Source organism: Dendropsophus ebraccatus, chromosome 1 (assembly GCF_027789765.1).
Source record: "Dendropsophus ebraccatus isolate aDenEbr1 chromosome 1, aDenEbr1.pat, whole genome shotgun sequence".
NCBI classification, from domain to species: Eukaryota; Metazoa; Chordata; class Amphibia; order Anura; family Hylidae; genus Dendropsophus; species Dendropsophus ebraccatus.
In genome coordinates this window covers 105680460-105708250 of record NC_091454.1, presented here as the reverse complement: position 1 = coordinate 105708250, position 27791 = coordinate 105680460, and the positions used below count along the sequence as shown (strand labels likewise).

The following is a 27791-nucleotide window of genomic DNA, read 5'->3' as shown; positions in this document are numbered from 1 at the left end:
CACCTTGCCCAACAAATGGAAGTGGCTTTTTGGAACAGGGGTATTGCCAAAAATTCACCAAAATTATTGTGCACAACTCTGCACTTCCCCACAAATTAAATTCACTGCAAAATAGCTGTAAACTGCAGCAAAAAAACTCATCAAAGATGCCATGTGTGAATACATCACCAAAGTAAACGAATAGATGCAGTGTCGATGAGTAGACTAGACAGCCTACAGATGCGCCAGTTCTATCAAACACCATAAGTCACAACTACATCACCACCATTTTTTTTTTAATATCTTTATTTAATTTTTTTATCATCTATATCAAACATATCACATAATTTGAATCAAAACATAAAAATAGGCTCTCACTTTACAATAATCTTACACAATAATCCTAACATTTTATTCACCACCATCTTAAAGCTAGGTAATATTAACTTTCCCCATTGTGTACCTGGCACACTCCTAGCATTCCCTATGAGTTGTCCGTCAAGGTGAAAATTGTCTGCGTCATTAAAGGGATAATCCTGTTTATGTGATATACCATGGTTGTTTCTTTTTATAGATACCTGCATATATATTGACTGGTCAACTTTTTATTTAAATGTATTTGGACGTTACTAAACTATTCTAAGGATACAAAGTTGGAACATATCCACTGTATTTCTGGCGGATATTGTTGTTTTTTTTTTAAAACTAAACAATCAAGGCTGCCAATATTGACCAAAACTAACTTATTAATTTCCAGGTACACTGGATCACTAGAGAAGCTAGTGCTCAATTCTTTACATTCAAGGCTTTAATCAAATCCTACAAAATATGGAGCAGAAGCTGCATAATATGGAACCCCAATATACAAGAAGCCCATTGTGTTCTGGATCACATATGAATTAAACTTCTGATACCAGCTATTTATAAAGGGGCTGCTAGTGCTGACCCTCACATAAGGAGTAGTAGCAGGGTTAAAAGAGCGGCAACAACATAGTGGGCTCCTTACCATTGTTTTATATTGATTAATATTGTTACATCATCACCACACTGATAAGCCTCAGGTTACATGTGTTTGCCAATAATGGTATTTTAGTTCCTTTAAATGGGTTGGCCACTTTATATTAAAATAGTTTATTGTACAGTATTAGTAAGTGTACTTACTGCACTTACTTACAGCAGCTCCCTGTGTACCTCATACAGCTAAAATCGGACTCCCCTCCTCCAGGCTGCGCTGCCCCGCTCTGTGGTGAGTCTGTCCATAAGATGGCTGACATGGAGCATGTGACCAGGCCCCGCCCCCCAGTGTCCACCACTGAGCCTGTATATGTCTTGGAGGACACTGGGGGCATGGCTTGGTCACATGCTCCATGTCAGCCATCTTATGGACAGACTCACCACAGAGCGGGGCAGCACAGCCTGGAGGAGGGGAGTCTGATTTAAGCTCTATGAGGTACACAGGGAGCTGCTGTCAGTATAGACAGTGAGTACAGTTACGTATACTACACAAAACTATTTTATTATAAGGTGGCCAACCCCTTTAATGTTAAAAGGAGCAGGACAAGACAATTCCTCTGATGACAGTCACATCTCTATTTCTGTGCTATCTAAACGGTGTTAGGAACTAATGACTTGATCCTTGATAACATTAGCAGCTGCTTGTTTGTACAGCCAAACAACAAGGGTGACTGTAATTGAAATCATGTACAGGCCTGCAGAGCCATGATTCACAGTATAAACAGAAGATGCTCATCTATGTATACAGTATATCTAGGAAGGCCCCAATCTGCCTCTGAAGCCACATGCTGCTCTCACATTAAACAGTATTAGGGCAAATTTACTATTGCAAATGCTATGTGCACCAAAAACTGACTAACATTACTTCCCATTATATGGCATCATATTTGTAATGTGTTTAGACACTTTTGCACCTAGCCCAAATAGGAATGGCTTTTTGGAACAGGGGCATTGTGGAAACTTAACTAATAGGTGCAGTGCTCGTGTTTAGACTGGACAGCCTACAATTGTATCTATCAAACACCATTGATAAATAAGACACATTTGAAAACTGTCCATTTTAATCTGCACAGCCTAAGAAATAGTTAATATTAGTAAATTCTCCCCATTGTGTACCTGGAACTCTCCCAGTATTCTCTATGTCAGGCATCCTCTCTTTGTTCTTTCCAATGCTGAGCTCTAAGGGTACATTCACACAATGCAAAAAGATAGCCAGTCTTATATAAAGCCCTGTCCCCTTTTCCCCAGCCGGATTTACTAAGAGGTACAGGCCTCCTAGTACAGGCATCCAGACCGGTGCTTGCTCTGGAGCAGGTGTAGATTTTTGCCTGTTCCAGGCATAAACCTTAATAAATTAGGCGCAGAAGGAGGCCAAACCCCCTCCATGCCTTGCCGCACTCCCTCTGTCTACCCTTTAAGCTGGTTGTAGCTGGTGTACATCAGGCAGCAGGCAAGAATCTGCGCTCTCTCCCCGGTGTATGCCAGAAAAGACCAGAGGAAGAAAGAGAGACTGGTACAGCATCACTGCAATTTGCCACTCCTGCAACATAGGTATTATGTGGTCCCAGTAAGGACGCTATAATGGTAAACCATGCATGAGTGTACTTTGCAAGACTTGGCATGGCCACTTGAGGCAAAAAACAGTGTTGCACTGGCCCACCTAAGGATCTTACGGTGGGTCTTGACGGATGTATTGCTCTCCACGGCCCTCTCGGAAATCTGGGAAATACTTGTCTCTTGGGTGAGCACATTAGTCAATTGTGTATGTGCCTTTAAGATGCACACACTGCTAATGGAGTGCAGGCAGCCAGGACTTTTGGCACAAGCAGCGCCTCTAACATGTGCTGCCTGTGCCGGAAGGAAAGAGAGCCACGCTGGGAGAGCTGGAGCAGTGGTGGAATGAGTGTTGAGACTTTTTTTTTATTATTTATTTTTTTGGGACATAGGGCCATCTATAAGAAGAATTACTCAGAGGGGACCATCTATAAGGAGTACTACTCAGAGGGGGCCATCTATAAGGGTCAGTATAAAGGGGGGCATCTATAAGGGTCACTACACAGAGAAGAGCCATCTATAAGGGGAACTACACAGATGCGGGAACCTATAGGAGTACTATACAGGGGGGGGAAATCTATAAGGGGGACTACACAGAGGGGGCCATCTGTAATGGGGACTAAACAGATGGGGCTATATACCATAGGGTATGCATATGAGGGGGCTATCTACTATAGGAGCACTACAAAGAGGAGGGCTCTCTACTAACGGCGATGCACAGGGGGGTCACCTACTATAAGAGGACTACACAGAGTGGGGTCATACTATAAGGGAATTTCACAGAGGGGAGCATCTATTAAAAAGGAGGACAAAACAAAGGGGGCACATCTAGTGTAGGCTTTGCAAGGGGGTCAGCTACAATATGGAGGATGGAGCCTAAAACTATTTGGAGGCATAAAGGGGGCCTAATAAGATATGGGGGCACAGAGTTGGGCATACAGGGGCCAATAAAGATTTGACATTTGTAAATTGGTTAGAAGTCTAAAATGTTTGTCTGGCAGACTCTGCAGAGAGGAGTTGTGGCTAGGAGAAGTTCTCATAATGGCCCAGGACGAATGAAGAAGAAAATGAAAAGGTAAAGACTCTAATCAAGGAAGATCTTCCTTTGGCTGGCACTGTTGGTTTTATTATACTGGATTTAGTCAGTAACAGTATGGTGGTAATAGCAGTGGTGGTAATAATATTGGTATTATTGTTAATATCAGTCTCAGTATACAGAATTTGGTCAGTAACAGTATGGCGGTAATATGTATGGGCATAATATTTGCTCTTTACATACCAGTGTTGTTTGGTAGCTGTACTTTTGTATTTAAGTATACAGTGTTATACAAGGAAAATTGTCTTTAGGCCCCCTTATACAGGCTGATGTATCAAGTGCTCCTATGAACACCTATTCAGCCGATAATCGGCCGTAAAAAAGGGTCAGAGATCCGCTGATAAGCAAGTCAGGTCGTTGCCTGATTTGATCTTTTGAATGGCTGTAAAAATCATTGTTATCGGCCGCACATCACACTAATCATCATATCACACCATGTAGAAGGACCCTAACATATGTTAACATAGATAAGTGTGGCGGCTGAAGAGTGGTCCCAATGAATAACTTGGACCCAAGCTACTTCAGTCCAACACTGTAAAGAAGTAATGTTACATCTGGATCATTTGCTGAGACATACACTTCTATAACTTAATGAAGGAGGCTTCTGAACAGCAGTCAGCCATTATTGTGTTGGAGTCATCAAATAAAACATGAAATACTGCATTGCTTTCACAAGGAAGCCAGGATTATGCATTACAGATGCTGACCTTATGTTAACCATTACGATTTGGATATCTTGAGCAGAAGCCATTTCAAACAAATGTGCTGTCTGCAGTTTTGCATATTATATTTGATGCTGGGAACATTGAGATCTCTTATACTCAGGTACTCCTAGTTTTGTTTAGTAATATGCTGCTAGGTAAATATGTTCAGGTGGGGAAAACAGATTATTATTTTACATCTGGCGATATCAGGAAGTGCAAGGATTTATGAGGAGGTGTATATAGGAGATTATATATCTACTTGCAGTACAAAATACCTCTAAACGAGAAAATAAAACAATTAGGTATTGTCTCCCATGGGGGGCGCTCATTACAGACTATGGTCTTCTTTGGGGAGATGTCTATTTTCTTTAAGTATCCACAGAGAAGCAATTAAACAGACATCCTCCTTATGTCTTGTGCAGATAGCAGCTCAGGTCTATGTATTCCTCTATACACAGGGGTCATTAACAAGGAAATCCTTTCCCCAGCTCGGAGACTCATTTACACAAAAATTATTTATGTAACTACTTGCTCTATGTACTGGCTTGGAGAGATCAATAAAACACAACGAATGATCCAGCAAACTTGATGATGAAATTCAATCCCATTTAATTGCACACATCACCTGGTGGTACAGAAAGACAACAGCCCCCAGCACAGATAACGCCATCATAGAAATGCATCATTTCAGAATAATAGCATGCCAATATATCGTCCCCATACTTCCCAACTTCATGGAACAGTTTTCAACTATTCCTTGCTTATCCTTTTTTCCTATGGTCTGAAAACCTGAAATATACTGGACTTCTTCCAATCCAAGTGTGATATGATATAAAGGCTAAAAAAGAGACCATTAAAAACGACAAGTTAAAATTAGCCAGAATTGTGGAGTCAAAGACTTTTCTACCAAAGCAATTAAAAGGATTTTCACCAAAAAAAGAAAAAGATGACAGCATAATGGACTTATTTTCTCAGCACAGCGCTATGAAACTGGATGTAGCAAAGGGAAGCATAAAAAACTGGCAGTATTGTCTGACTAGAATATACTGTATGTTGGTCTCCCTTCAGGGAAAAGAATGGTCCAGTATGTTGGATTTCAAACTTATTGGAGTTGAGCAGAATGGTTACTGGTCGAAAAAGCGTTTGATTGACAGCTATATCAAGTTTATGACCAGCTTAAGAACAGGAAATGTTCTTTCTGTAAATAAGTTCCATGAGTTTGCCTGAATGGCACTCCTAACATTTCTCACCATTTTAGCTCCTTATAGAACTAGAGGGAATGTTAACATTACAGTCGTGAATTACATAGCACGGATAAAATGGCATCCTACCAAATCAGGTGCTGACATATCATGGCACAGACAAACATGTGCCCCATTTAATTTAATAGCCAAAATATAGTCAGCTAGTGTGTCTTCCCAGGGGTGGACCCAGACTGCAAAGGGGCCCTGTGCAAAAAATTGTATTTGGGCCCCAATAACCAAATTGTTCCTTCGAGAGAGGGCCCTACATAGCAGCACAGATGCCAGGACCCACTAAAGGACTGTACTGTAGTCTGTGCAGTCCCCAGTGTGGGACTGGGGTACCTGTGGCCCACCAATAGAACTGATCATGGGGGGGCACCCAAATAAAAAACATGTCAGAAGCGACATGCAGACCTGGTCCCATCCTATACTGATGTATCTGTGACCACAACTCCCGGAATAACAATAACTACAACTCTCAGAATGTATTACACTTCTGAAGCTCTCAGAGAATGCTGGGAATTGTATTTTCCGAGGGTACAACCCCTTGAGTTTTCTGCTCATTTGTACTTCAAATCTAAGCATATCCTGAGGGCTGCAGAATGCAGTAAATGCTGGGAGTTGTAGTGTTTGCAGCTGTTGTACTTGGATGCATTATACACTGGATGCTGTGTGGGGGATGAGAATATATAGCTCAGAGTGTTGAAGTGACCCCAGAACAGCACTAATAGGGAATAGAACAGATGGGCCCTAAATTGCTGCTGGGGCACAGGTGGGGCACTGTATGTGGCTGCACAGGTGGGGGACATGTACTGTATGTAGCTGCACAGGGAGACATGTCCTGTATGTGGCTGCACAGGTGGGATACATGTACTGTATGTGGCTGCACAGGTGGGGGACATGTACTGTATGTAGCTGCACAGGGAGACATGTCCTGTATGTGGCTGCACAGGTGGGATACATGTGATGTATGTGGCTGCACAGGTGGGGGACATGTACTGTATGTAGCTGCACAGGGAGACACGTCCTGTATGTGGCTGCACAGGTGGGATACATGTACTGTATGTGGCTGCACAGGTGGGGGACATGTACTGTATGTAGCTGCACAGGGAGACATGTCCTGTATGTGGCTGCACAGGTGGGATACATGTGCTGTATGTGGCTGCACAGGTGGGGGACATGTACTGTATGTAGCTGCACAGGGAGACACGTCCTGTATGTGGCTGCACAGGTGGGATACATGTACTGTATGTGGCTGCACAGGTGGGGGACATGTACTGTATGTAGCTGCACAGGGAGACACGTCCTGTATGTGGCTGCACAGGTGGGATACATGTACTGTATGTGGCTGCACAGGTGGGATACATGTACTGCATGTGGCTGCTTAGGGGGGAGATGAAAGAGAAATACAACCATGCTGCAGGGGGAGGGGGGGAGGTGCGAAGCTATTGGCAAAAAAGGCATAAACTTACTTAATCAAACATCAACATGGGGGGGGGGGGACTCTGTGCTTCCTCTTACACAGCCCCCCTCTATCTTACAACTTCCAGCAGCCTGACAGACACACTGACAACAATCACTCACTGTCAGACCTGCTGCTGTTGCTCCTCTTCACAGTCTTGTCCCTGGCAGCCATAACCCTGCAGGTTCCCTTCAGCCCCTGTTATCACACACTCTCTGTCCTCTCCTCACACAAGGTATGCCGGACAGTGGAGTACAGGAGGGGGAGGGGCTGTCAGCAGCAGTGTGCAGGAGGAGAGGAGGAGATAGGAGAACCAGCCCCAGACGGAAACAGCATCCAGTCACTAAGTGGGCTCCACAGGGCCAGGGGGCCCGCACTTCCTGCGTGCTGATACCGCCTGGGGGACCCACAGACAAGTGCCTTGGTGAACTGACACTTTAGAGTCTGAGCCTGGTGGGCCCCTCTACTGGCCTGGGCCCCTGTGCAGCTGAACAATCTGCACAAGTGATAGGTCCACCTATGGGTCCACCTATGTGTCTTCCCCTGAATGTATACAAATTTTACTTGGGTCCTAATGCACAGTAAACCACACTCTATGGTCAGAGTGAAAAACCATACACTGCCTGACTACATTCAGGCCATTAAAGTAAATTGTGCCCATGCCAGCTTGTTTGTTGATAAGTCTGCATCCAGGTTTAACAGCATCCCATATCCATTCTGCAGAAGGCACAACTGTGGTGTAAATTAATCCTAAAAGTGCTTCTCTTTTTTTGAATAGACCCCACTTGTAAGAAGGGACCCCGTGCAACAAGCTGTTAACTGTGGTATATTGTAATGTTATAACTAATAGCGTCAGTGTGCTTTTTGCATGATTCCCCTGACAGTAAATTGTGTAGTTCTTTAATTTTTTATGTAGTATTATCTCGAGTTTCCGAGCTCCTCCTTTCTCCCAAGACAATGAATCATCCTCTGCCATCACAGGAGACTTGGCTGGATCTGGTCTCTGAGAAATGTCACCACCGATAACCACCCCTCACAGCCTGCATAACTACCTTTCTGCCATATACACAAATATATCTTTATTGGGAAATTTAGGGAGAATGAGGTGCATATACATCACGCTGCCTTGTGCTGAATAATGCAACAGAAAGCAGCGCAGACTGGGAAAAAATACAGCAATTGCAATCTCCCTGATTGTGCTACAGACTGTTGTGGAAAGGAGTGCTCTGGAAGGGGAGTAAAAGGGTAGGAGGACTAAGACCCCCAAAACAAATGGAGATTTAGAGATTTTAAAAGCCCGGATGGGCAAATAGGTAGGCAATGCTATAGCATATGCTCCTTCTGCATTATTATTTTTTTCTAACCTGATGCCAAAATACCCCATTTAACAAATAAATGTACATAAGGCTGTGATTTGGAAAAAAACAATGTGTTGAGTTACGCCTGGACTACCAGCAAACATTTGAGCACTGCAATCTTAAAACACAAAAAATGCACTGTAAAATACCACAGGGGACTGACATAAATCCAGTGTGTGAATTAAGCATTATTCATCCTCACTCTTGGTTAGGACTTAAAACAGCCTAAGGCTGGGTTCACACTACATTTTTGCAATTCGTTTTTTTCCATGAAAAACACGGATGCATGTGTGTGCATCTGTTTTGATCCGTTTTACCCATTGAATTCCATTATAAAAAAAAAAAAAAAAAAACAGCTCAAAACGGATTCGTTTTTTTTTTAATGGACACAAAAATGAGGTTGACTACGTTTTTGTGTACGTTAAAAAAAAACTGATCCGATTTTTTTTTTATAATGGAATTCAATAGAAAACCGGATCAAAACAAATGCAGACACATGCATCTATTTTTTCCATCGTTTTTTTGCAAAAAATGGATGAAGAAGTAGTGTGAACCCAGCCTAAGACTTATTCCTCAAAATGGTAAGGACACACAGCCAAGTTCTGCTTGCCACTTTAGCTGGTAGAATGGTGTAGTGTTCTTTGACAGGGGAAAAAAATACTCCTACAAAGATTATTGATTTCCACCAAGAAACACAGCACCAGTGCTTTAATGAAGATGGATCACAGAGGGGGATTACAGAAAAGAATGAAGGAAATATAAAGCATGACAACTTTTTCTTCCAATCTGCTTGGAATCACTAGGAAATGCAATAACATTGTGATCAATGGTTGTCCGTCTCTTGGACCCACAACAATCACATACACAAGGGAGGCAAGGCCTCTTCAGCTTATTTTCTGCACAGTGGAGCTTCCACAACCTGCTGTAGGAAAAGGAAAGAAATCACAGTCCTACTCAGGTAACTGCGGCTGTGTGGCAGCTCCCTGCATATGGTGGCTGGCAGGGAAGCCACAATCTTTAATAGTTGAACATCAACAGTCTGTCAGTATTTAAAAAAAAAAAAAAAAAACATTAAAAAATACATTTTTATTCATACTGGTAATGAAAGAGCTGATATTGAGGGTTAAATGAAAATTTAACCCTCAATATCAGCTCTTTCATTACCAGTATGAATAAAAATGTATCATATAACAACAAAAGAAACCTTTGTATACTCACCAAAATAAGTCCCGAGATGAGGGAGGATGTACCAGTCAGAGCCACGTAAAATTTAGGTGTCAGCGTGTTCAGGAACATACTCACTAAAAGAGAGAAAGAAAAATATTATGACAGTTATATCCATATCTACTGAGTGTATGTATGATTGAGTACGTATTATGTGTACATACAAATAAAGCTTGTATCAAAGATCAGACAGATTTTTCTTTATTGTCCAATGTTACTGATTGGTAATGTAAATATTTTTTTCAGACCTGTACTGTAAAAACTCACATTGGCCCTTCAGAATGGTGAGTAGCCACTGTGGTCAGTGATGGACTGAATACATTGTTCCATGTTTCTCACTTAAATTTTTTTGCTCAACTGTAATGCACTCTTTAACCATTACAGTGCCATTTATGGATAAATGTGTTTAATTGTGGACCTTCTATATACCAATGTGGTGAACTTTAAATACCATACAGGCTCTCTTCCACCTTTTCTTTACTTTTTATGTGCACCATATTGGGCCAAATACTGAAGAAATACTTGGGATCATAGAGGATACAACTGCAGGTGGGTGCCACTTAACACACAAATCTACATGGGCATTGAAACTTTTAGAGGGAGCTCTCCATTTATTTCTGAGGACGAACATTTGGCCAACTATTTTGTCCTCCTCTGTTTTCTCACACTCTTCTTGCCATGTATGAACTCTACACACCTTCAAGCTTTATTTTTAAGAATTATGTCTCCCAAGCTGTGGGTAACACTTTTAGCCACAAACACAAATTTTTGTAGCCATATTGTACAAAATGTTATACCTTGATGTAAAACTGCATGATGGTAACCATGACTGTAAAACACATAGCGGGAGATTTATCAAACATGGTGTAAAGTGAAACTGGCTCAGCTGCCCCTAGCAGCCAATCAGATTCCACCTTTCATTTTCCAAAGGCCCCGTTCACACAGAGCAAGAGGGGCGAAATTGACGTTAGCCTCTGTGTCATAATGACACTCTATAGGAGGTGCGTGCGCGCGAACATGTTTATTCGTCAGCGCAGAGAGACCCTGAGCGATGCGGGGTGCGCATCTCCTATAGAGTGTCATTAAGACACAGAGGCTAACAGCATTCCGCGGTGGACAATTCCGCCCCTCTTGCTCTGTGTGAACGGGGCCAAAGAGTCTGTGAGGAGTGAAAGGTGGAACCTGATTTGTTGCTAGGGGAAACTGAGCCAGTTTTACTTTGCACCATGTTTGATAAATCTCCCCCACAGTGTCCATTCAGAAAAAAATGGGCTATAGAAGGCAGCGTTTTATATTTTTATATATGTTTACACAACGCATGGTTTGTATGAATCACGGCCGTTGTTGCAATTTGCAACAACGGCCATAATTTATAGAAACCATATGTTGTCTGTGAATGAATGGAATCCTGGCCGGAGAGTATACATATACGGCCGCACGGAAAACTGAAACTTCAGTTTTCTGCGGCCGCTATTAACTGAGTTTGAATTTGCGGCCGCAGAGAACCTGTAAGTCCACATAATGGAGCGTGCGGCCCCGGCTACTGGCTGGGATGATCTTCTCTGACACAGGCCGTTCTGTGCGCCAGCCTGGTCACAGAACGGCCTGTGTCTTACTCCATGTGAACATGGCCTTTAGCTACATTTGTTTGTCCAGTAAACATTTTCCTAGTAATAGTGTTAAAGTGTTAAAGGGGGCGTACGAGAGTAGAAAAAAAAAAAAAGGTCTGCTATTTTTTATAAAAAAAATAACACTATTCTAGTCCATAGGCTGTGTCTGGTATTTCAATACCATTAAACAAAAAGCACCAATCCATCTAGTCAGCTGTAAAGCTGTGTAGATCTGGGAATTTTTCCAGGTCTAAAAGACTATCCAGAGATTTTACTAGAAGCCACTTTCCACTTACCCCACCCACTATTTCAGGTTTTAGGATGACCCAGCGAGCCCTTTCTGCACGTGGCAAATGACTCATAGAGAGATTGTGGTAAAACATTGTCTGACAACAATATGCCTTCTGTGCATCGCACCAGTAAGTGGTGTGGTGTGGTATAAAGAAGTTTTGACGTGTGAACCCTGCATTTTTGCAATCCGTTTTTTTCATCCATTTTTTGAAAAACACGGATGAAAAACGGATTGCAAAAACGGATGCAGTTGTGTGCATCCATTCTGATCCGTTTTTCCATTGACTTCCATTATAAAAAAAACCGGATCAAAACGGATCCGTTTTTTTTTGACGGACACAAAAACATTGCTGACACTATTTTTTTTGTCCGTTCAAAAAAAACGGATCCGTTAAACAGATTGCAAAAACGCAGTGTGAACCCACCCAATGTTTGACAAGAGTATATAGTCACTAGTCCAGTCACTATTTCAGTTCTAAACTGGGTGTGCAGCGTTTCATGAAGTCCAGTACATCAGACAAAGGTGTTGTGCTATGTATCACTTCATAGGCTACCTTCTAAGCTGTTTAAAGCTGTATTAAAATGTAAGCCAATTACTAAAGCACATTATCCGGGTTTACTTAAAAGGTATTTATCAGCTGTTGCCCAAACTCTGGCAGATTTCTTTTTCTGTTTGGATATCTGTTGTAAGGATCACTTCTGATATTGAAATAAATCCACTATTTTTTTTCTTTGATTATACACAAGTGGCTGTTTGTCAAGTAGCTACTGTAACCGTCTGTAATAAAAAGGAATGCTTACAGTGATCGTGAAGCAGACTAGAATTGTGCCAGTCTCTGTACAGAGGTTATTACACACACCCCCCATTTGCTCTAGCATGCCCCTAAAACATGACAGTTCCCACAAATCTCATAAAGAGGGATTCCACTTGGTTGCACAGGTAGTTACAGTTGTAATAGCAGCAAATATGGAAACTTATAATGGAGACAGGTGCTTACTTCAAGTTATTATTGGAAAAATAAGGGTGCTTCTGTGCTTTGTTACAGATTTTATTACACCAAAAGGGTGTATTTTTCTTTTTCCCATTCCAGAGTTAAGGCCCTATTCCACAAAACGATTATCGACCAATAATCGACCATGGTTCATGTCGGCTGATTGTTGCGTTGTTTGTCTTTCAAACATGTTGAAAGACAAATGACTGGTACAGCAATGATCTGCTGCAGACGCTCCGAGGAAGAAGAGCAGCAGCAGTAGACCGCTGCTGTAAGCTATGGGCTGCCCGGACGATCTAGTGATCACCCGGGCAGCCCCAACCACAGCTCCCCACGGCCCCTCCCGCACTAACTCACTCGCTGCTGCCGCATGGAATAGCGGCGGCAGCGAGTGGGGAACAAGGAGCAAACGAGTGCTAATAGCGCTAGTTTGCTCCTGTCAGTGGGCCCGTGTAATAGGGGCTTTAGACTGGGTTCCTGGTACGTTAATGTAGTCTATTCTTAGTATATTGTGGCACACCACAGCTGGCAGATTCACTTTAATTGGCACATCCAACTTCAGCAGCCACTGCTACTCAAATGCTGCAGGCTTGGCATCAGACAAATTCTAGCATGCTTGAAGTTTGCTCAACTCTAGTTGGGACCAGAAAGTAGAACTGTCTTCACCTGTGTAGGCACAATATATACTGCTTCCCTTGTAAGGTAACCATCCCTTTAAATGGCAATGATGGTTATTATACAATGTATAGTTTACAGGCTGATGTGTACAGCAGCCTCCAGCAGTTGTGTACTATGGAGACTATGGAACTCTCTGCCATATGATGTTGTTATGGATGTCTCACTAAAAGTGTGAGGCCTGGATGCTTTTCTTAAGAAATATAATATTACAAGTTATGGGCATTAGATTACATGTTATAGGAGGCTGATCCAGGGATTATTCTGATTGCCATTGGAGATGGAGAGGAATTTTTCTCCCTGTGATGGGGCAGTTGGTATCTGCTTTAAAAGGGGTTTTGCCTTCCTCTGGATCAACACAAAAGGGTTATAGGTTGAACTTGATTCACTTGTCTTTTTTCAACCCTTTTAACTATATAACTATGTGTAACTATAGTAATCAGAAAATAACTACAGTCAACCTCATGGCGACACATGGTCATTGTTACTTAGGGCTTCACATCATACACTGTTTTGCACGCATATATAGCATTTAGCATTGTAGCTAGTGGATAAAAATACGATAAACACTTTGCTGAGAAAGAGTCTCTAAATGGAAATACAGAGTACAAAAAAATCATTGGATGTCTAATTCTAGGTTTTATACTGTACAAAGCAACGCAAATAAAAAAAAAAACTTTGAATAAAATACAAAAGGTATATTGATGACACATTTGTTCAAGTACAGAGAACTACAGTACATACGGGAAAGTGCATACAGGTCACTATCTTAAGTTTATTTCATCATACTTTGGTACAGAGGTGTAAAGCAAAAACAACCCCAGAACAATCTGCATTAAAAGTAATAGTAATTTACAGCAATATTCCGTCTGCAAGACAATCCATGTTTTCCCTAGAGGAAATAGTGTAACCTGAGAATTTAGACAGTTGCAGCATATGGCAAGCCTCTGATGACCTACATGTAAATGGTGAGCCTACAATTTATGGAATATCTGTTGAGTCAGGATACTCAACAAAATACATGTGCATATGCCAAGCCTATACATCGGAATATTAAAAAGAAAGTATTTAAACCATGTACTGTAGGGTACCCAGAAAAGTCAATAGATCTAATGTGCTCTACCTCTGCTATGTTTCATCTTATTCACGTCACTATACATTTTATATGAGGGTTAGAACAGTATAAACCTACCATGTTATTCTTATTATTGAAGCCTCTGAGTACAGTGCAGTATACATTTGTTAGCATTGATTTGACCCCATACCTTTCTCCTTAGAAGGCTATTCAATAGTTATGTTTATAAGTATCTTACTTGGAACTCACGCTAGAATTGAGTAAAAACTATACTGAAAGATAAATATGAAACATAAATAGTCATGTATATTTCACTGCAATGTGGAGTAGAATGGTTAGGTTCTTTACCAAAAAGAAACCTTTATAAGGGGTACTCAGGTAATTTTTTTTCTTTCAATTTAAGCGTTGTCAGAAAGTTATATAGATTTGTAATATACATAAATTTAAAAATCTTAGGTCTTCCTGTACTTATCAGCTGATATATGTCCTGCAGGAAGTGATGTATCCTCTCCAGTCTAACACAGTGCTCTCTGCTGCCGCCCCTGTGTATGTCAGGAACTGTCCAGGGCAGTAGAGGTTTTCTATGGGGATTTTCTACTGCTCTGGACAGTTCCCGACATGGAAAGAGGTGGTAGCAGAAAGCACTGTGTCATACTGAAAAGAATACACCGCTCCCTGCAGGATATACAGCAACTGGTAGGCAGTGGCGGTCTTTGGCACCAAGCAAACCAAGCGATCGCTTGGGGCCCCCAACATCCAGGGGGGCCCCCACGCCCCGCTCTTATGCTCAAGACCGCTGGACAGGGCCACTGCCCTGCTCGCTGCCCTGCTCGCTGCTGCCATCTGAACTGTAACTATGAGCACTCGTAATGAGCGCTCATAGTTACATGCAGCAGCACTGACAGGGCGGGAGACATTGGCTCCCTTCCTGTCAGTCACTCTTGTGGCCGCAGGAAGGGTTTTTCCTGCGGTCACAAGTGGCAGCTTTTTCCTTGTGGTGCCGGCGCTCCAATGACATCACTGGAGCATCGGCGCCAGGACAAGGGGAGTGCGGCCTCTTGGGATCGCAGGGAAAACCCTTCCTGCGGCCACAAGCGTGAAGAGAAGAGGAGATGCCCGGACCCAGGTGAATAAAAGTGTTTGTTTTATTGTGTTATATACTATATGGGAGGGGGAGCACACGGGGTCTGTTTAATTGGGGGAGCACACATCGGGGGTCTATATAAATGGGGGGAGCACACAAGGGGGCTATATAACAGGGGGAGCACACAGGGGGGCTATAGACTACTGGGGCTTCACAGAGGGGTCTATATACTACTGGGGGCAGCACACAGGGGGTCTACATACTACTTGGGGCAGCAGAATGGGGTCTATATCCAAGTGGGAGAGCACACAAGGGCTATATACTACTGGGAGAGCACACAGGGGTCTATATACTACTGGCGGGGCACACAGGGGGTCTATATACTACTGGGGGAACATACAGGGGGTCTATATACTACTTGTGAGGCACACAGGTGGTCTATATATAACTGGGGGAGCACACAGAGGTCTGTATACAACTAGGGCATGCACACAAGGGGTCTAAATAATACTGGTGGGGCACACAGGGGGTCTATATACTACCGGTGGAACCACACAGGGGGTTTATATACTACTGGAGGAGCACACAGGGGTCTATATCCAAGTGGGGGAGCACACAGGAGGTCTATATCCAAGTGGGGGAGCACACAGGGGGGCTAAATACCCCTGAGGGAGCACACAGGGGGCCTATATACAAGTGGGGGAGCACACAGGGGGTATATACAACTGGGGGCAGCACACAGGGGGTCTATATACAACTGGGGCAGTACACAGGAGATCTATATACTTCTGGGGGAGCACAAGGGGGTCTATATATAACTGGGGGAACACACAGGGGTCTATATACTACTGGGGGAAGCAAACAAGGGGTATATACAACTGGGGGCAGGACACAAGGGGTATATACTATTGGGGGCAGCACACAAGGAGTATATATTACTGGCGGTAGCGCACAAGGGGTATATACTACTGGGGGCAACACACAGCGGTCTATTGTTTTGGAACGAGTGTCAGAGGGGGGGGGGCCCAGACATAATTTCGCTTGGGGCCCCAGAAATGCCAAGACCGCCCCTGCTGGTAGGTGCTTGAAGGTTGGAGATTTTTAAATAGAAGTAAATTACAAAAAGAAAGAAAAAAAAAATCCCCCGAGTACACCTTAAAGGGAACCTGTCACCCCCCGTGCCGGGGTGACAGGCTCCCGACCCCCGTTAGAGCCCCCTATACTCACCTAATCCCGCCGGGTCCCGCTTCTGGAGGTGGTCGGGTGATGAAGATCTCAGACGCTGCAGTCCAACGCTCATAGAGAATGACAGGAGAGTCCAGCGCTCCGTCATTCTCTATGAGCGTTGGACTCATCTCTCAGCGCGCGCCGGGCTGCAGTGGCTGAGATCTTCATCACCCGACCGGATCCAGAAGCGGGACCCGGCGGGATTAGGTGAGTATAGGGGGCTCTAACGGGGGGGTCGGGAGCCTGTCACCCCGGCACGGGGGGTGACAGGTTCCCTTTAAATATACATAGCACAAAATGTTTCCAGCTCTACAGCTGTTTCTTACTCAACAGTGTCCAGATATATCTATTTCAAGGTGTACTCCAGAAAGAAAAATCTTTTTAAACCAACTGGTGTCAGAAAGTTATACAGATTTGTAATTTACTTCTTTTTAAAAAAATCTTAAAGAGGATACCCCACCAGGTACCATCCTCTTTAACCTGAAGCCACGGATCGAACAGCGCTGGCACGGGGAAGCCGATGCCGCAGTCCGTTTTCCGGACCGAGGCCCGGTTCCAGTGCACCGTTCTATGCACCGGAACCGGCCGGTGCTCAAGCACTGGAGGTAGGTCGGGCCGCCCCCAGTGGGAGGGAATTCCCTCCCCTGTATAACGCGGCTCCATTCATTCTAAGGGAGCTGTGTCATAGAGGGGAGGGAATTCCCTCCCACTGGGGGCGGCCCAGCCGGCCTTCAGTGCTCGAGCACCGGCCGGTTCCAGTGCATAGAACGGCGCCGTGCACGGGAACCGGGCCTCAGGTTAAAGAGGATGTACCTGGTGGTACATCCTCTTTAAGTCTTCCAATACTTATCAGCTGCTGTATGTCCTACAGGAAGTGCTGTAGTCTTCCTTATCTTACAAGGTGCTCTCTGCTGCCTCCTCTGTCAGTGACAGAAACTGTCCAGAACAGTATAAAATTCCCACAGAAAACTCTTTTGGACATTTCCTGTCATGGACCGAGATGGAAACAGACAGCACTGTGTCAGACTGAAAAGAAAACACCATTTCCTGCAGAATATATAGCAGCTTATAAGTACTGGAACACTGGAGTCAGTGTTCGTGTCATAATAGATTAAAGAGTAGAGATGAGCGAACCGGGTTCAGGTTCGAGTCCATCCGAACCCCAACTTTCAGCATTTGATTAGCGGGGGATGCTGAACTTGGATAAAGCTCTAAGGGTGTCTGGAAAACATGGATATAGTGATTGGCTGTATCCATGTTTTCCACATAGCCTTAGGGCGTTATCTTACTTCAGCAACCGCCGCTAATCAAATGCCGAACGTTCGGGTTCGGATGTATTCGAGCATACTCCAGGTTCGCTCATCTCTATTGAGGAGTATTAAAAAGCAGGCTTTCTTACCATGATGATCCACAATTTATTCTGAAAGGCTAAACAGTTTCAGAGAAAATCATAGTTGGAACTCCGACTGGAAACAGGACTCCATGTTACTGGGGTGGTCTCCAGCCCTGATTGACAGATCTCTCCCTATTTGCATATAGGGAGGCTTGTTGTCTTTTTATATAACAGATAATGTTTAATCCCTTAATATTGTTGGATCTTTTTAGTAAGGGCTCAGCCACACTAGCGTTTTTCTTTGTTTCTAACGGATCAGTCTATATTAATTAAACGGATAAGCATAAACTGATGAGCAGACTGATGCAAACTGATTACAAAATGTTCATCTTTTTTTAATGGTCCGTTTGTATTTTGGCTTAAAAAAACTGACTTTCGTACATCAGTCAGCATCCGTTTTTCTATCCATTTATTTTTCTTCTTTGGTTTCTTGCTGCTGATGTGAACGAAAATACCTTCCGTTTTAGATCCGTCCTCATTGACTACAATGTAAAAAAAAACGGAAGTGCACTTTCCGCTCGTGATCCGTTTTTTTTTTAAGCGGAAAGAAAAATACTGCAAACACAATTTTTTCTTCCGTTCAAAAAAAAAGCATCTTGGACGGATTGCATACAAACGGAGCACAATAAGGGCAAACGGAGCACACTAAAATAACATGGGAATCTATGGGGATTTTAACGGATCCGACAGTTTCCGTTTTGCTTACTCCAAAACGGAAAAGGTAGACGGAATGGTGCCGGATGGTCAAACGCTGATGTGAACGTAGCCTTAGCCATTATAAAAAGGTATGAACTGCCAAGAACTGAGAATTTGATCACCTACAAAGTTAGCTTTTTTGGGACAACTTGGTGTGGGATCACTGTATAGCCTTCTATAGCCTTACATTCCTAAAGGTTAGTCGTGTTATGAATGTCCATTTTAATAATGTGCCCACTTTCAAACCCCCCCCCCCCCAATATTTAAAGCGTTATTGTCATTTTAATAAACTTTTGACAAACATATGTTTTGAACAAACATATCGACATGTGAGTCAGCTTTACTTCCCAACTCGCCACTCAGTCCCACTGATTGCATAAGACTTATAACTGACTGACTATGGACTTCTCCAATAAGTTAGATCTAGTGCAGAGTCAGGTAGTGAAGCCCACAGACGCTGGCTGCATTCAGTTATATGTAACAATTGTAGGGCACCACAGCACTGAGACCGACTGATCTAAACTACTACTGACATTTTTGTGGGACATGTCAAAAGTTTTTTTTTAAATTATAGTAACGCTGTCTATCTTCAAAATGCAATAAAGACAAAAAAAATTGAAATAGTAAATGAATCTTCCAAACTCATTACTCTCAAGAACTTGCAGCAAAAAGCAGTGTATTTCAAGGTTTTAGGAGGGTCATTATGAACAAATAACAGGAATCTGGCAGCAAATTAAAAACACATTAAGCTGTAAAAGTCTAAACCATGGGGAGAGAGAGAACCTGGGGTCCAGGCAAATGCATTTTGATGAAAAACCCTTTTAAATTGCCCATCAGATATATTAATACATAGTCAAAAGACTGACTAAAGAGAATTAAGGGTTATGAACACCTTTGTACTATTTTTCTAAATTATTACTCATCATTTCCCGAATGAAGCAACTTTTTCTAAACAGTCCCTATTAAAAGTTCCCTACCATTTTCTCACTACTCAGAGAGAGATGAATCTGTCTGGTGGACTTTTTGCTTTCTCACTGCTAGAGATAACATTGAGCATTGGGGGGGGGGGGGGCACTATAATTTGGATTGTAAATGGGGGGGGCCTTGTGGCATCTCACACAGGCAAGGTAGTTTGTGGCGAAGTGTACAGAAAAAGCAAAACACATCCAGCAAGCTATAGTGTCAGTGTAACAGAAAATTTCTGATAAAGAAATCTGAAAAATCTTTCTTGGATCAAAATACAAAGCAAGAATTTAAAGGACAACTCCGGCGAAATTTTTTTTTGGCTTATTTAACACACATTACAAAATTATATAACTTTGTAATCTGGTTAAATACCCGGTCTGCCCCCCTTCCCTCACCGACAGCCAATGAAAAGGCTGCCGGTGCGCAAGCGCACTGGCAGCCGTTTCTCTCTCATGGACCCGGAAGCAAGAGACATCGCTGGACGGCGGACGCAGGTGACGGTGAGGCGGACGGCGGGCGAATGGAGTGGCGATCGTCACCGGAGGGATGGTGAGTATGATGTCTGTGTGTGTCTGTGTTTTTTTTTTTTTGGGGGGGGGGGGGTCCCGCCGGAGTTGTCCTTTAAAATACTTTCAAAGGCATCCATAGCCTTTAAGGGGTAGAATTGTGGAACTGTGTGTAATCATGTAATAGATGATTATTCATTCTAAGTGAAGTTTTTCTACAAATTGAGGCTGGGTTCACACTACGTATATTTCTGTCAGTTTTGTGGTCCTCATATTGCAACCAAAACCAGGAATGGATTAAAAACACAGAAAGGATCTGTTCACACAATGTTGAAATTGAGTGGATGGCCGCCATTTAATGGAAAAAATATTTGCTGTTATTTTAAAACAACGGCTGTTGTATTGAAATAATGGCAGTTATTTACTGTTATATGGCGGCCATCCACTCAATTTCAACATTGTGTGAACAGATCCTTTCTGTGTTTTTAATCCACTCCTGGTTTTGGTTGCAATATGAGGACCACAAAACTGACTGAAATATACGTAGTGTGAACCCAGCCTAAAAATGCTTTGCATGCCCTGTGTTTACCACTACACAATGGTTTCTACAGTGTGATAGCCAGCTAAACATTTGTTGTACCTGTCGTTATTAACAACTTTTGATATGTCAAAACTTTTGATCGGTCTAGGTCTGCGTATGGATCGGGAGATAGAGCAGGGAAAGGACAGCAGCTGCAGCGCATCCTCTCCCCGCTCTGAGTTTTAAAAGTAGAGATTTTCTCAAGTTACTTTAAAGACTAGATGACTCAGACTCTGATAGGTCAGAATTTCTCTGAAACTGTGGTTCATTTAGTGCTTAGTACCTAAAGTGACCCAAGGAAGTACAACCAGTGAACGGCCAACAGGGTCATAAGCACCTAAAGTTCTCTAATATGTGGGAAGTAAAAAGAGCGCCCTCGGTTAGCCCCATAGACTGCTATATAAAAAAGTTTTCAGGGGTTTGAGCACTTTTTTATGTTCTCTAATTATATAATTGGGTATTGTAATCAGACTGTCTTGAGGAATACAGATAACATCGGTTGGTTTTACCACATGGCATAATAACATTGATAACATTTTTTTTAGTTTTGCAATATATTTTATGGAAAAATGCAAAAATGCTATAACAAACTACAATAAGTGTTGCAAAAAAATAAAGACCTATCGGATAAGATAGATAGGAAAAGTTAAAGCGATATGGCTTAAAGGGGTAGTGCGGAGTTAGAAAATTATTCACTAAATAACACACATTACAAAGTTATACAACTTTGTAATGTATGTTATGTTAGTGAATGGCCCCCTTCCCCGTGTCCCCCCCACCCCCGGAAGTGTAGTGCAATATACATACCGGATTCATGTCGACCCCGGTTGCCATCTTGGGGACAATGATGTTGTCTTCGGGAGGCAGGCCGGACAGCATCGGCCCTCTTTCATGCCGGGCCCCCCTCTGCGGCGTCATCAGTTGCTTAGCCGCGATTGGCTGAGCACAGTTATGCTCAGCCAATCGCAGCTGATGACGCCGCAGAGGGGGGGGGGGGGGCGGCACGAGGGACGGTCGGAGCGGTTCGGCCGGCCTCCCGAAGATGACATCATTGTCACAAGATGGCGGACGGGGTTCGACACGAATCAGGTGAGTACAGAGCACAACACTTCTGGCGGTGGGGGGGACACGGGGAAGGGGGCCATTCACTAACATAACATACATTACAAAGTTGTATAACTTTGTAATCTGTGTTATTTATTGAATAATTGTTTAGAGCCGCACTACCCCTTTAAACATGGCTGGGACAAGGGGATAATACATGAACCACTTAAATGATTTCAGGATCCAGTTTGGAAGTTATTTTTATGGTCATAAAAAAAAAAAAAGTAGTGAATAGAGATCAATAACCAGAAGCACATTATGTATACATTAATCTTTTAACAGATATTTACAGGAAATCTGCCCCCAGCTTTATGCTGCCCTTTATGCTTAATAAACCTGGTGCCAGGAATCATAATTCAGGTGCTACATTTTTTTTTTAGCTGGGACTATGGGACTGCAGACCGAGCACTTGTTGGATACCTGCCACTGACTGACAGACTGATAGCTGTTATTGCACAGTATTAAAAGGAAGCGATTATTCAGATCTTTTTTTTTTTTTTTTTTAAACCTGAACACTGAATCAGGGTCCCTGTCACCAGGTATATACTGCTGGAAACCCATTGGATAGCTTCTCTGTATTGAGGCCAGATTACAGTAGCATGGATAGTTTCTTAGCCGCAGCAGTTGGTGTGCTGTCAGGTAGGGTACCGTATACCATATATACGCGGCCGCGTCATCAGCCGCTCAGCAGTGATTGGCTGAGCATAACTGTGGCTGAGCACAGTTATGACGCGGCGGAGGGGGTACGGCGGCGGGCTCGACACAGATCAGGTAATGTATAATGCACCACACCCTCTCGGGTACACGGGCGGGGGTGGTGGGACACGGGGAAGGGGGCGATTCACAGACATAACATACATTACAAAGTTGTATAACTTTGTAATGTGTGTTATTCTGTGAATAATTTTTTAGCGCCGCACTACCCCTTTAACATGTCTGTTTATTATGCTTCCATAGTGATATGTTGTCATGACTACTGAATAGCATACAGTAAATATGGTGGAGGGTGCACTGGAAGAGAAGGACCCCGAAGCGTAGTATTTTATGCCACTTTGCTGTATCTCCTGGAGAGTGAGAGTCTCCACTGACTTTTGGAGGACCTGAGGAGTGCTGCGGCTGAGGAGTGAAGACCGAATCCTGCTGTCCTGTGCATTGTGCTGATGTGTTATGTTTATTTTTTATGGAATTTTGCAATTTGATAATTTTCAACAAAGAGATATTTGTGAAAAGAAATTTTGTGTCCTACATTTACTGCTGCTATTTGAAGTATACCGGGACTAGCGACTTGGTTGATGTTAGACACTAGTCACACAGCGTGGCTATAGGCATGTTTGGATTATATTGCTTTATGTCCTGATAGCACACAGGGTGTTTAGGATGAAGGTAATTTCCTTACATTGATCCTCAGCATCATTTGTGTCAAGTTTGTAGTTTAACCCATATGCTAATAAGGCTGTTTGGCGCACTGGAGGCGGGACTACCACCTTCAAAGCTCTTATCTGCCTGGCTGGCCCACCCCTCCTAATGATGCCACTGCAGAGTGCCAATCCAGTATTTATTAGAAGGGGTGGTGCGGCCAGGGTGGACTGGTGCACTAAAGAGGGTAGCCCCACCCCCAAGGCACGAAACCACCTCATTAGCATATGGATTAAACTACAAACTTGACAATAAAGGTGCTGAGGATCAATGTAAGTAAATGACCGTCATCCTCAGTGCCCTGCGTGTTATCGGGACATAACAGCAGGTTAGATGCTATTAGTTTCCGTTTAAATTCAACTTAAATCTCAGGAGTAACACTATATGGGCTTGTTCTCATGTGCACACATGCACATCAGTCTAAAATGTATCGATTTTTTGCATGCATTAAAAGTCTGCATATGGTGTGTATCCAAAGAAACAAAGCAGTCCTAAGACCTAAGTTAAGAAACTGCAGTGACACAGTTTGCAGAGTATTACAGAAATTCAAAGGAACACTCCAGGCAACATCGTGTTATTCCTGGCATCGAGCCGGGGAGTCATACATGACTGATCTTCAGTGTCCTATAAATCGTATTAAGGCCCTATTACATGGTACCATTATCGGCTGTATTCAGCCGATAATTGTCCCGTTTAATGGAAGGCAACGATCAGCCGACATGAACGATGTCGACTGATCGTTGCTGTCATTTGTTTTTCAACATGTTAAAAGACAAACGACTCTGATAGCAACGATTTGCTGCCATCACTTCGTGGAATAGGAGCAGCGTCAGCAGACCACCGTCATCCTCTATGGGCTGCACCCCCGCACCTCCCCACGTCCTCCCCTGCATTTACCTGCTCGCTGCCACCGTGTGTAATAGCGGCGGCACCGAGCAGGGAACGAGGAGCAAGGGAGTGCTGACAGCGCTCATTTGCTTCCCCAGTCGCCCCGTGTAATCGGGGCTTTAATCCTCATACCTTGTACTCGGAATAACACAATGTATTAACTTAAAGTGGTCCTAAAGTACATTCCACACTAAAATAAATTAAGCGTGGTTTTTAAGTCAGAGTGTTTCCAGTTGTGGCACCTGAAAATAGATCATCCTGATGCAGCTTATTTCTAAGGCTTCTGTTAGTTTCCTAGTAGTTGTAGCTTCTAAATAAGTGACTGATGAAGGTAGTCACCACAAAGAGCTTTTAACATGAGTAAGCAAGCTGGTATATATAGCTATGCATATTCAGCTTTTCAGATATTGAGAAGCATTAATAAAATAATCTGTGTACATCATTTTTTTATGGCTGAATGTCCTAGATAAATCTAACAACCATAAAAAAGTATTTATAAACCATAGCCACCATATTACAATAAAATAGAATATAAACTGGGGGGGGGGTAACCAAACATTTTTTCTACAATGGTTGTTGCAGAGGAAAAATAATACATGGCAGCCATTTAAGTAGCAAGTAACAAGTAAGTAGCAAGGGAAGGCTAGGTCTAGAATCCACTGATCCTTGGTGATCATTCACTCTTTCTTAGGCCAAGTTCAGACAACGTAAGTTTTGAATTAATCACGGCTGTTGTTGCCGATTTGCAACAACGCACGTGATTAATTTAAAACGTACGTGCACTGCAGGTTGAGGGAATCCTTTCCGGAGTGTATACACTATGGCGGGGATCCCTAGCGGCCGCACGAAAAACTGACATGACATGCTATTCACTTAAAGGGGTTATCCAGCGCTACTAAAACATGGCCACTTTTCCCCCTCTCTTGTCTCCAGATTGGGAGGGGTTTAAAACTTAGTTCCATTGAAGTAAATGGAGCTTAATTGCAAACCACACCTGAACTGGAGACAAGAGAGCGGGAAAGTGGCCATGTTTTTGTAGTGCTGGATAACCCCTTTAATAGCAGCCGCACAAGCCTGATAAGTCACACAATGGTCGCACACTCCAATGTCGGCTATGGTGTATTGGGATGCGGGCGCACACAGATGCACATGCTTCCCAATTCAGCACAAAGGAAGATCATCGATGATCTTCACAAACACCAGCCATTCTGTCATACGGCCAGGTCACAGAACGGCCAGTGCTTTGCGCCATGTGAACATAGCCTTAAGGTTGCTATACACATTATATATTTATTTCCATCAGTAACGGCCATCATTTCTGCATGAATCGACTTTCATCAGTGAACAACACTGAGGCTTACTGATCCCTTATGCAGCATAGAAGGAGAGCGCTATGCATCAGTCACTGTTGCCTCTGGTGGTGGTGGTGTTAGTGCGGGCAGGTGTGTCTAGTGAATACAGAACTGTCCTACACTTTTTGAATAGTACAGTGACAAGCCCATACTAAATGGATAACATCATAAATCCAGTCATTGTGCCTCCGCATGAACAACACAGGTCCAATTTCAATTACATAAATGACAATCCATTGAGGTTGTGTCATTAGGGAACGGCTGCTGAAGACTGGGGGACCTCATATGGAGTAGTGTGAACTTTCTCCAGACCTGAGGCCTGCTCAATATTGATAAATCTGGTGCACTAAAAGACTAAATTTGCACATACAAAGTTTTAGTACATCTGGGTCACAGTATCACCAAAGACACGGTACTGAGCATAATGACTGAGCACCTCCACAAAGAGTACTGTTACAGAACATCTTTGGCTTGTTCAGATGAATTTTTTAAAGTAGAACTGCCATAGTATGTCCACCATTCTTTTAAATCTCTATATACATCCATTCTATTAAAGTACTGTAGACTTTCGGTATTGTGGGGTCATCATAAACACTTGAATTATTCTCTGTCTCTTTATATTTGCTGGCATGCTCACTTATAGATAAGACTGGCAATGTTCTTTAGGGTATAAACCCACACACCGTATATGCAGCGTATTTACTGCTGCGATACGCAGCAAACTCGCAGCAAACTCGCAGCAAAATCGCAGCAGATTAGATCTAAATAACTGAACACAGCATCAAATCTGTACCAACAAATCTGCTGCGTATTTGTTGCATATCTGCTGCATATACGGTGTGTGGGTTTATACCCTTAAGGGACTCCCTGCATACAATATTTTTCACTCTGTGAATTTCAGTTAAATCAACAGATTTTCTAAGGTCTTGGCTAATGCAGACAAACAGCCATGCGCTACAGTACACTAAACTGCCAAAAAGGTCTGCTTTTAGACTAAAGGCCCTATTACACTGAACAATTATTGGCCCTACTTGGCTAATTACCAACCGTTCAGGCCGATAATTGTTAATTGTAATAGCACATGTTAAAAGTCAACGATCAGCCGACAATTTTTTTTTAACATGTTGAAAGATCAGCGATGGTATGCAGTGCGTCACCTTGTGTAATAGGAGCGGCGGCAGCAGATCCCGCTGACTTCATTGGGCCTCCCGAACGATCTAAGAGTCATTCAGGTGGCACCTCCCGCTGCGGCTCGCTGTCTGTGCGCGTGGTAGCACAGTGCAGCGAGCAGAGAACAAGGGGGAAGCAAACGCCAACCTGAAAATTAAATCACTGTCCATAGAAATGGAGGAAGAAGCTTGGAACTTTCTCTTCAACCAGTCAAGTGAATGGCTATAGATTTGTTTTTTTAAACAAAATGTTATATTTTCAAAACAAATGTGGGTTTCTTTACTTTCAAAAAGTCATAGGTATGCAGAGCAAATCAGGCTGTCCAATTTTGGAAGATGATGATGGAAAGGCACAAGGCAAGAAATGGAAGGTGAAGAGGGAGGAATGAGGAGGATTAACAGAGATTAAAGGGGTTATCCAGCGCTACAAAAACATGGCCACTTTTTCCCCTCTCGTGTGTCCAGTTCAGGTGTGGTTTGCAATTAATCTCCATTTACTTCAATTGAACCGATTTTGAAACCCCACCCAATCTGGAGACAAGAGAGGGGGAAAAGTGGCCATGTTTTTTTGTAGCACTGGATAACCCTTTTAAGGCAAAGTTCACACATTGTTAAATAAAGGTTAAATACCGCCGTTTTATCATCACTCAAAATTACGGTTGGATTTATACCGTGTAAGAACATACCCTAAAGGGGTAAAACAATGTTTAAAAAATTAATGTTTGGCTGCAGCAAAAAAAAAAAAACAACTGAAAACCTATAGTTACTTATCACCACTATTCCATGACTACTCATCTGGTTTTCTTTTGTCTACTTGTGGTTCTCTGCTGCTCCTGCCTTCTGCCTGCCTCCATGACAAGAGCTTGGAGCAGGACCTGCCCACTCAGCCAAAAACTAGCCAAGAAAGGACACCGCTGTTGCCAGTGATTATAGGCATTTTCCCTATGGCCCAAAAATATACAGTGGTTACTCCAGTTACAATATATTTAGCTTACAAAGGTTGTTCTAGAACCAATTAATATTGTATCTTGAGACCAAAACTCAATGGAAAACTGTTAATTGGTTCTAAAGCCCCCAAAATGCCATCCCAAAATGAGAAAAAATGAAGATATAAAGGAAAATAATCAGATAA

General features: G+C 42.9%; 1 protein-coding gene across 3 annotated transcripts in view; it reads right to left on the bottom strand.

The window, feature by feature from the left end:
• The window catches only part of ST7 (suppression of tumorigenicity 7), a 96962-nt gene that overhangs the window by 39691 nt on the left and 29480 nt on the right, over nt 1-27791 (bottom strand). For all 3 annotated transcript variants that reach the window (XM_069956054.1, XM_069956049.1, XM_069956057.1), the window contains exon 2: nt 9630-9712. In XM_069956054.1, coding sequence (XP_069812155.1) covers nt 9630-9712 — 83 coding nt within the window. The remainder of the gene's footprint in view (nt 1-9629; nt 9713-27791) is intronic.